Source organism: Artibeus jamaicensis, unplaced genomic scaffold (assembly GCF_021234435.1).
Source record: "Artibeus jamaicensis isolate MK-2021 breed Jamaican fruit bat unplaced genomic scaffold, CSHL_Jam_final contig_2259, whole genome shotgun sequence".
In the NCBI taxonomy this organism is placed as follows: Eukaryota; Metazoa; Chordata; class Mammalia; order Chiroptera; family Phyllostomidae; genus Artibeus; species Artibeus jamaicensis.
In genome coordinates, this window is record NW_026521468.1 from 1129684 (window position 1) to 1139942 (window position 10259).

General features: G+C 59.0%; 2 protein-coding genes across 4 annotated transcripts; one reads left to right on the plus strand and one right to left on the minus strand.

Moving 5' to 3' along the window:
* Positions 1–388: 388 nt before the first annotated feature.
* KAT2A (lysine acetyltransferase 2A) lies at positions 389–7895 on the minus strand. Of its 3 annotated transcripts, none has more exons than XM_053660297.1 (18): positions 7489–7895; positions 7218–7341; positions 6702–6847; positions 6508–6597; positions 6031–6212; positions 5758–5949; positions 4779–4885; positions 4467–4577; positions 4247–4386; positions 3935–4143; positions 3592–3718; positions 2628–2738; positions 2048–2191; positions 1717–1825; positions 1579–1615; positions 1431–1494; positions 1210–1294; positions 389–1071 (listed from the first exon to the last, which is right to left on the minus strand). In XM_053660297.1, exons 1-18 carry the CDS (start codon positions 7825–7827, stop codon positions 878–880), a joined length of 2511 nt encoding a protein of 836 aa, XP_053516272.1. In that variant the 5' UTR covers positions 7828–7895; the 3' UTR covers positions 389–877. The 3 variants fall into 3 exon arrangements, with proteins under 3 accessions (XP_053516272.1, XP_036985658.2, XP_036985659.2); XM_037129763.2 differs by having other exon boundaries at positions 1711–1825; XM_037129764.2 differs by having other exon boundaries at positions 1711–1825; positions 4247–4383; positions 7489–7894.
* A 424-nt stretch (positions 7896–8319) lies between these two features.
* HSPB9 (heat shock protein family B (small) member 9) lies at positions 8320–9657 on the plus strand. The gene has a single exon (XM_037129732.2). The coding sequence runs from the start codon at positions 9158–9160 to the stop codon at positions 9638–9640; it is 483 nt and encodes a 160-aa protein (XP_036985627.2). The 5' UTR covers positions 8320–9157; the 3' UTR covers positions 9641–9657.
* The last annotated feature ends 602 nt before the right edge of the window (positions 9658–10259 follow it).

Here is a 10259-nt window from a genome sequence, read left to right on the forward strand (position 1 = left end):
CCTCCCCTTGGCCTCAGAGGGCAGAAATGCTGCCTGGAAAGCACCTTCTCCTAACTTCTGGGCCCTGCCAGCTACCCATCCCCAAGAGCAGTCTCCACCCGCCCACCCGACCCAGCCCACCTATGCTACCCCCACTCCTTTTGGAGTCAGCCACAACCACGCTGTCACCTAGCGAAGGCAGCCGGGGGATTCGAACACCTGCCCTCCAGGCACCTGGACCTGACAGTCAGGAAGGTCCTAGTCCCAGAGGCAAGGGACCAGGCATGGGCTTGCTGGGGAGGGGTCCTCAGCACACCCTGAGCTTGAGTCTCCAACTTGTAGGAGGTACTGGTAGGGACGGACAGAGTCGGCCTGCTGAGGCCTGGGACACCACCGAAGAAACCACCACACAGAGAAAAAAAGGGGCTTTATTGATCCCTCCAAGGGATTAATGCCAAGAAACAAATGGTCCCCATGCCCCCCACCCCTGGGGGACCGACAGAACAGTGCAGGGCAAGGCAGGGCCCCTCCGGTTCGTTGAACTCCCAACCCCTGGAGCCCCTGCACTCCAACCAAAATTGGTGGTCCTGTCCTTGAGGACACAGTGACCTGGGCCAGGCCCAGGACTCAGACACCACAGCTCCACGGGGACCAGGGCTGAGAGCCACCAGCGCACGCAGGGTCACCGGCCCCGGTCGAGGGGCTGGCTGAGCCGCAGCCCCAGGAGCCCCACACCAGGTCAGACACAATGAAGGGAGGGTCAGGTCTGTAGGCTCCGGGTGCCCAGGGGCTGGGGCGTCAAGCTGACAGGGGCCTGGGCACCAGGGTCTCCCTAGGAATCAGAGCAGGACCCCAGGTGGCGGTGTTCGAGGCTGAGGCTGAGGTCCCAGGCTGGGGACTACTTGTCAATGAGCCCTCCCTCCTTGAGCTTGAAGTAGAAGAACTTCTCCAGGGCGCTGGCGCAGCGGCAGTACTCGCTGTCGGGGGGGTTGTACTCGCGGCAGTTGGCGATGACCCGCTGCAGGTCAGCCACAAAGAGCTTTCGCGTCACGTAGTAACGGCTCCGCAGCCGCTCTGTCATGGTCTTCAGGTCTGGGGCAGTGGGACACAGGGCATGTCTTTGGGAAGCCAAGGAGAGTGGGTCCAGGGGCCGCGTGGCCCAGTGAGGGCAGGAGCAGGAGTAGACACGTGGGCGAAAGTGGAAGGAAGGGGTGGGATGGGCATCCTCACCGATGGGGAAGCGGATGACCTCGTAGTAGTCAGGGGCCTCCGACTTCTTCACAGGCTCCATGAAGGGCCAGGCACTGGGGTGGGACTGGAGAGAAGAGACGAGCTGAGGACAGGCCCACTGTGCCCCACGCCCAGCTCGTGACGGCCACCCACCCCACACCGGGTCATAAAGCCACAGCCACCAGCACAAGGACCCCCAGAAGGGAGCCTGGTCTCCCCACCTTGATCTGGGCCAGCAGGTTTTTGAGGGTTGTGTAGAGCTGGTCAGGGTCCTTCAGCTCCTTCCTGGGGCGACAGATGCCAAGCCTGAGGCTCCCAGTCCCTCTGCTCCCCCCGCCCCCACGCCCGCTGCCCCCCAACAACACTCACCCCTTCTCTTTCCCCAGTGGTTTCCAGCCCGTCTCTCCTGCGAAGCGGGAGTGCAAAGACCATCCCTAAGAATGCCTGTCCACACTCCAAGCAGCGCGCCGCCCCCGCCCGACCCCCAAGAGCCCCGCTCACGGATGCCTGGGACACTCTCCACAGGGATCTGCCTCACACCCTCCTTGAAGCAGCTGAGCCCGGGGTAGACCTTTCGGATCTGGGCCTGTTTACGTTCAATCAGCTTCTTGATGATCTGAGGAAGGAAGGGTGTGAGGGGCCAAGCCCAGCCCCGAAATCTGCCCTCCCAGAACCGCAGTGAGCGCCCCCAAATCCAGGTGCTGCTCCTCCTAACATTCCCATGAGGAAGAGGAAGAACCAAGACCCCTACCTCCCATACACACACGCACAGACACGTGGCACACACCCCACACGCACACCCCGCAGAAGGCCCTGTGGAAGAGCACGCGCACACAACCTCCTTCTGCTTCTTGATGATGTGGGAGAGCTCCGTGTAGGGGATGCGGGGGTTCAGCTCGCACTCCATCAGCGTTGCTCCCTCGTAGTCTTTGATGTAGCCCAGGTAGCGACTCTTGGGCACCTTGATGTCCTTGGAGAAGCCCTAGGGAGTGGGAGTCACGGCCCACCTATCAGTGAGACCCTTCCAACTTCAACGGCCCCTCCCCAGGAGCGTCTCCGGGGGCGTGCATGGTGTCTGAATCCCCCAGGTCCTGAATCCCCCCTCGCTGGCAGTCTCGGGCATGGTGCTCTGCACTTTGAAGGCTGTGTGTCCCTAGAAAGATTCTAGGTCAGCTGCTCCTCCAACTCGCTATAAGAGCCCCCCAGTTCTGCTGGCTGCCTTGCTGCCCCGCGGGGCCCTATTTACTGGGACAGAAAGGGGGAGAAAGACAAGGAGACAGGGTGTCCCTGCAGATACTGGATGGAACAAGGGACCTGAAGGGACTCCCAGTCCACCCACACCAGGGGGTTAGACGGAACGACTCCTCAGGCAGCAGGCAAGTGCAGGGTGGGGTGGGGTAGGGTAAGGCGAGGGTCACCTGCTTTTTGAAGTAGCCAATAGCATACTCGTCAGCATAGGTGAGGAAGTAGAGGATGTTGTGTTTGATGTGATACTCCTTCAAGTGGTTCATCAGGTGAGTCCCATAGCCCTGCAGGGGAGGGGGCAGGCTTGGTGCTGCGCTGGTCTCCGGAGCCCGGGGAGGAGGCAGCGCACCTGAGAGGGGGCGGGGAGCCAGGGAGCCAGGCAGGCAGGAGGGGGCGCGGCCAGCGGAGGAGTGGGGTTCACGAGGAGGAAACTGAAGGACCCTGGATATCTAAGCACTTGCTGTGCGTCAGGTGCGGTGCTTGGCACTTTACAGGCCGAGTCTTAGGCCAAGTCATGAGGCAGATGCTGCTGCCAACTTACAGAAGGTAAAACGGAAACTCGGCTACACGAGGAAATGAGTCCCAGGTCAGGCAGCCAGCCACGGCAGGGCTGGGGTCCAAACCCAGCCAGGAAGCAGCCGTCCACAGGCCCCTGGTTCCTGGGCCTCGGGCCTCAGAACTGAGAAGGGGAATACCAAGGGCGCTGCCTGTGGCGGTGTCCGAGCCCTGAAGGGACACTCCCCCACACGTCAGTCAGGACCAAGGAGGCGAACTGGGGTCCGAAAAGGAGAACCAGGGGCCCCACCAGTGGGTCTGTTGTGACCAAATAAGGATAGAAACCACACCTATCACCCAGCGCAGGGCTACCGTAAAAATTACTGATGCTCCAATGTATGTAAAGGTTCTTGTGATGAGAGAAATTCAGTTTCATTTAAACCTGTTACTGATTCTCAGAGTCCATTTGTCAACAGTTGTTTTCCCAATCCATTGCTCAGAATACCAGTGCCACCTTGTGGGGAAGTATGGAACTGCTTGGGCACTGAAAGAAGGGCCGCAGGCTGCAGGCTGCAGGCTGCTGACCCCGCCAAACTCAGCAGCAGGAGGTGGGATGGGGCAGAGGCTGGGGCATGCACTCACCTTGACCTGCTCGTTTGAGGTGACAGCACAGAAGACAATCTCTGTGAAGCCCTGGGTGGGGAACATTCGGAAGCAGATCCCACCAATGACCCGCCCATCCTTGATCAAGGCCAGAGTCTTGTGCTTCCTGAGGGGAGAGGGGACAGGTCATAGTCCCTACCTGTTCCCCAAGTGCTCTCCAGGTCCCCACAGCCCTGGAGGCCTAAACTGTATTCAGGGCTGGGAACTGAGGAGAAAGAATTCCCAGAGGTTGCAGGAAGAAACCTAGGGAGGGGTATGGAGGCCGAGGAGGACAGGCACAGGATATGGCGCCTTGGGGCTGGGGGGTCTCCTGGGGACGCACGGGTCAAAGACGAGGCGGGCGATATACTCCTTGGGCATGCGCGGCAGCTGATGGGAGAAGACATTCTGCAGCCCCACGAGCCAGAGCAACACCCGCCGGTTGGCCTTGGGGGTCAGCGAGTTGCCGATGACATGGAACTCGATGATGCCACGGCGCTCCTCCAGGCGGGCTGTCTCGTCCCGGGCCGCATTGGCCGACAGCAGGCTGGTCTGCGCACCAGAGAAGGGGCGGTGAGCCAGGGCCACAGGCCCACGAGGGCACCCTACCCCTGCAGGCCAGCAGGCCAGCAGGCCAGCAGGCCAGGCCGCCTACCTCGGGCCCCAACATGGCAGCAGGGTCCGTGATGGTTAGCATGACCTCATTGACCAGCTCCATGGGGATGTCACCCATCACGCGGAGCCGCTTGGCATCCTCCAGCGTCAGGTTCTCTGGGAGCTTCCTCTTCTCACCTGCTGGGGAGGTGGGCAAGGTCTTCCAAGGGCAGCCAGAGAAGTTGGGGCAGGAGAGTGAGGGTCAGGGGTCAAGTACCCACCTGGCATGGGCTCAGCACCTCCGGAATCCAGACTCAAGGCATTGTTGCTGGCCCCACCCATAGCGGGGCTGAAGATGGGGGTGCTGGGAACAACGGCTGCACTGACTGTAGCTGTGAGACAGACGGACGGACGGATTGGGATGGGGGTGGTGGGCGTCAAAGGTGTTGGTGGGTACTTGACCCCTGACCCTCACTTAGCCCTCCGGCATTTCTCCATTGAAGCCACTCACAGCCCCTCTTCCAAGGGCAGGGGGCCGGAGCTCAGCCAGGAAGGCCGAGCAGAGATCCTGCAGAACCTGCTGTGGCACATACCTGGCCGGGGCACCAGCTGGGTCCCCTCTGCTGGTGGCATGGTGAAGCCTGACTCCCAGATCGGAGAGTTCGCCCCGTAGATCTCCTCCTCCAGCATGGACAGGAACCTGTGGGAGGGTACGGTCCGTCCGCAGCTCCGCCCAGCCAAGGGAGCAGCCTGGGCCAGGCACCAGGGGGCTGCGGAGGGTCAAAGAGACAGAGCCTCCTCCTCTCAGGGAACTGGGAGCCTAAAACAGAGACTGTGCCTTCAGACTAGGGGGAGTTGCAGCCCTCCGCTTCTTGGAGACCCTAGCTGAAGGCAGAAGGACAGGGCATAGCCAGGGCAGAGACCAGAGGCCTGGTTTGCCGTGGTATACAGAATGGGGAGGCATGGTCCGAACTGATGCTGCGCTGTACTGTATGGCCAGGTAGGGCACCAAGTCACCCTGGGCCGCGGTATTAAAATGGGGCTCCGATTTCAACCCCCTCCTGCGGCCTGATTCCTGGATGGTAGCAGAAGGGACACTGGAGGACCTGGATTTAGTCAGTAAAGGCTTCCTGAAACAGGCAGCTGTGAGCAGGTTTAAAACGAAAGGAGAGGCAGAAGAGAGGAATAGCTTTCAGAAAGAACTACAAGAAGAACAGAAACTGGTTTCATCTCAAGTGTAAGCTCTGATTTCTCTCGGAATGCTGTAGTCGGAAGGGTCCTGAGGCTGTGTCCAGGCCCCATGGGAACAAATGGGTAATGGCTACCAGGGCTGTGGGCAGCGGCAGTGCTGGCGCTGGGGCCATGCACCTGCCTTCCTCTGACTGCTACGAAAGGCAAATGCGAGCAAGTTGTATCTGGGCTACAGGCAAGTCTGCCAGGTAGATGCCCAGATTCCAGAAGGCTCATGGAGGGAGGGGCAGGACCAATCCAGGAAGCCTTCCTGGAAAAAGGGAGATAACAGGGATGATGTGAACTTGGGGCAAAATCCCAATAGGCCAGAAGGAGCCTTACTTGGGGAAGTGGGTGAGAATGAGGGTCCTCTTTTCAGGTACCAGCTTGTCCTTCTCCACCCGAAACTTCTCTAGCAGCTGCCGCCGAGTGACAGTGAAGATTGAGCGGAGAAGGCTTCGCCCAAAGACATGAGTGGTCTCGTATCGGGGGAGGCTATCGCAGCTCTGGGGCACGTGGCAGTAACAGAGCCACCTGCGGAGAGTGAGGAGGTGGTGAGAGTGGAAACCACTGAGCCCGCAGGCTTCTCCCCATGCTGTCCCCGGCTGGGCCTACCTGGTGTAATTGACCTTGTAGGTTGCCACATCCTCAGCCTGAGACCTCTGCCGAAACTGGGCAGGCGTTTCAAGCTTCCAGTAGTTAAGGCAGAGCAAGAACATCTTTGAGAGCTCAAACATGGTCTGCCGTTCCCGGGGAGCCAGATGACTGAACTTGTATTGCACAAAGTTTAGCACACCCTGCGAAGAGGTGGGTGGGGGACAAAACCAGGAAGGAAGCGTGGGCAGCCAGCATGGGCTTCTTATCCAAAACTAGGGGCTTCCTGAAGGCAGGGGCAAGGCTCTCCTCTCATTCTGAGGCTCTCTGTGAAGAGAAACTATGCCCACTCCCTACCTCTGTGCACACCTGGAGGTTAGCATGAAACACCCTCCCTGCTGGAACCTCTCCCCTGTTGCAGCTTGAGGAGGATGGAGAACACGAGCTCCTCATTCCTCCAAGATAATCCCAGTGCCCCTGCCCCCTTCTTCATCCCACCTGCTCAATATTAGGCTTCTCAAATGGAGGGCTGCCCAGAGACCCCTCTACCACGGGCCGGGTCATCTGCAGGATGCATTTCCGAAGGAGCTGGAGGAAGAGGGAGAGGGAGGGGTAAAGGTCAGCAGAGAACAGAGCTGCGGCCACCAGTCTCAACTCCTTTGTTCACTCATTTTCACTCGCAGGAAGCTCACCTTGAAGAGGTAGAAATAGACCTGCTTAGTGTCTGTGTCCTCCTCCTTATGAACAGACATGAACAGATTCTCCACATCCACCACCATCCCCAGCAGCCGGTTAATTTCATCTTCTGACACATTCTCCAGGTGGGACACGTGGTCAGCTGCAAAAAGACCAGGTGGTAGAGTTGGGAAGAATGGAGAGAAGATGTCAACAGGACTTCCTGCCCCTCTTCGTCACCAGCCATGGTACACCCTCAGTCCCTCCAGGGACTGTGAACAGCAACAAGGCCAACTGCTCCTTTGTCAGTCCTTGGGTGGCCCCTTGGCTCTTCTGTATTGGCAGATGTCCTTTCTCCTCCCTTGGGGCATATCCTGTAAGCAGCCTTCTAAGGAGGAATTGGGGTACCCTCCGAAGAGAGAAAGCATCTTTGGTTTTTAAGAAGCTCTGTGGCCCTTAAGTTATCCTGTCCAAGTAGAAGCCAGCACCTGCTTCTCCCCTGCCTCCAGCTCCAAGGGCACTATCTGCCTTACCCAAGGGGTGCTCACAGCTGCGGCACAGCTCACTGAGGTTGGCAGCTGGCTGCTGCAGGTCCATGCGAGGTGCAGTGGGGGGCTTGGGGTTTTTCCAGCCATTGCACTTGCAGGTTTCATTAGCCTGGAGGCAGAAGGATCAGTCAAAAAACCCTGTCCCTACCCCAGGGATGGAGAGCGATGCTCCTCAGCCAGAGCTTTGCTCCCATTTCCACCCGAGCCCTGGGATGTCCCAAGCCCCGCCCCCTCTCACCCCAGGCCCCGCCCCCACCTTGCAAGCCGAGAAGACCCCTAGCTTCTCAAGCTTCTTGGCGCGCGGCAGTCCCCGGACTTGTGCCTTCCTCTGGCTGGCACGCTGCTGCTGGCTCAAGCCAGGTCGAGCCGGGTCCCCCCCGCTCCCGCTTCCCCCACTTCCTACCCCGGGTCCCCCAGTCCCGGTGCTCCCGGCTGGGGCTGCAGCTGGGGCGGGGGCTGGTGCCGGAGTGGGAGTCGGGGTCGGCGCCAAGGCCGGGCTAGGGGTAGGAGTCGGAGTTGGGGCAGGGGCTGGGGCCTGAAGGGGACGGAGTTGCGCGGCCGGGGCCGGGGTCGAGGCCTGGGAAGGCTCCGCCATGGCCTCCCCCGCAGCGGAGCGCAGCGCGGCGCTCCCTGCCCTAGGGCCGCATGGGCAACGGGCGCTTATTGCGCAGGCGTCACTGCCCTGGAGCATGATGGGCTTTGTAGTCTTCCAACTCTGCTCCCTTTGCCTACGCCTTCCAGACTTTTCTATCTCTTAGTCCCAGACAGGTGAACGAGGCCCGAGCCAACGCCTCTGATTGATTCCTCCTTACTTTTAATCTCTCTTGGAGGCTTCCAGGATAGTCGAGATTGTTGTCCTCTTGGGGATAAGGAGAGGCATCCTAGAAAACAGGCATCTGATTGTGGGACTTATGGGCTGTGCCATCCTGCCAAACCTCTAGTGCGGAAGTGCCGGCCTGGGGCAGAGTTGGCTTCCAGGCACATCTCCCTCCCACCCTCACCCTGTCCCACTGTTTCGGGAGACAAAGTTACAGCTACAGAGATTAAGCAGCATCAGTTTTAGTTCTTGACCTGTGAAGTAGTTAGTTACACAAGTGTGTTCTCTTTGGGATAATTCAACTGTACCCTTTTTGTGCACTTTTCTGTAGGTACACTTATACTTCCACAAAGAGTTTGTTATCAAAGTACTGAGCACCAGAGGCTTGGCCGTGGTCACAAACAAGGCTACCAAAGCAGGGATGAAGCAGAGGCAGAGGAGGGTGGAGGCCTTTGCCCGTGTATTCGAACGACTCTCCCCTCAACACCATGGGCACCTTGAGGGCTGGGCTGGCTCTTAATCTTTGTGGTCCCTGAGCTCAGCCCGCGCCTGTAGCACAGCAGGCCCAGGAAGGATGAGTGAAGCCAGGAAGATGTGTCCACCTTCTGGTTCCCAATGTGTCACAAATTTGTGCCCTCATAGAGAAAGGCAGGACATTATGAATATGGGTTATCCTGTGTTCAGACTCCAATGTCTCTGTCTGGGGGACAATCCTTCTTGTCCCAAGGCCCAATTCTTAGAAGGGGAAGAGCCCGGATGGCTCTATCATTTCTGCTCTGCACCAGTAACCTCTGGCCTTTTCCATACCAGGTGGGCCCTCTGGTGGAGTTGGGGAGGGGCCCAGGAAAGGGGCAGGGCCCAGAATAAAAGCAGCCACGGGGGTGCCAGGGCAAACGACAACCTGACACATGGAGGTAGGACGAGTGTAATGACCGCAAACTGACTCTGCCAAAGCAAAGGGAGCCTCGCTGGAAGGAGCCGAGCTGCTGAGCAGGAGGGCGGCTGGGCGGGGCACACGCAGGAGGAACCTTTCTCATGTCCCGCCCCTGTGCGCGAGCGCTGAGTGCTATACTAAAAGCCTCGTGCCTTTGGACAGCAGTTGCTTTGGATGCAGCGGGTTGGTAGCAGTCTCCTCAGCGGGAGCCAACTGGCATCCCGGAGTCCTAGCGCAGCCGTCGCAAAACAGAACCAGGTGGCTACACTGCCGGTGCGGTTGCTCAGAGATGATGCGGCAGCTATGCGGGACAATGTCCACGCGGAGAATGGTTTCCAGATGAAGGTGAATGCCCATGGCTTCAGCCCCGAGGAGTTGGTGGTACAAGTGGACGGCCAATGCCTAAAGGTGACCGGCCAGCGGCAAACGGAGAGCTACAGCCCAGATGGAGGTTCCTACCGTTTGGCGCATACGGTACACCGCCAAATGCTGCTACCGCTAGACCTGGATCCCGCCGCGATGACCTGCTGCCTGACCCCTTCGGGCCATCTCTGTGTCCGGGGCCAGTGCCGGCCACTGCCTCCCCCTGAAGCCCCAACAGGACAATCCTCCATACTCAGGAGTCGCGGCTCTAAGAAGGTTCCCAACCCAGCCTGACCCAATAAACCACCATAGTGAGCAGAAAAGCTTTAGTGTCTGTGGTCTTTTCTCAGAATTGGGGTCAGAGCTGGAAAGGCACGTCAAGGTGGTGGTTAACTAAAAATCAGGACTCTGGTCCTGGGAGAAGCTGGGGCCAGAAGTGAGGGATTATAGACAAAGAGCAGGGCCGCGCTAAGCTCAGCTCCGCTGGGACCCACAGTCCCGGGCCCCAGCTGCTGAGAGCAGCGGCGCCAGCAGGGAGCAGCAGAGAGCCGGAAAGGCTCGAGAATTACCTGGTTCCAGAACCGGGGATCGGAATGGCTTGGACCTGGTGTGAGGCTGCTCATTGGTGCTTCTGCCTCTTCAGGGAAGAGGGTGAGAAGATCCAGCCCCTCACAGTCCTGATACAGATTAACCAAAACTGCCAAAGAGCGTGTTTCTGGTGTTTCAGAGACCAACCTTTTTTTCATGTTGTTTTGATTTTGAGCCCAACTATTTTCAATCCAGACTGCACATCACCCCAATATGACCTAGAGGTGGTGAGGGAGCAGGACGCCCAACTTCAAACTTGGTGAGATTCGCTTCCAGGTCACATCCAAGCCCTGAGCCATCAGCCCTGCAGGTAAGGCCCCACCCC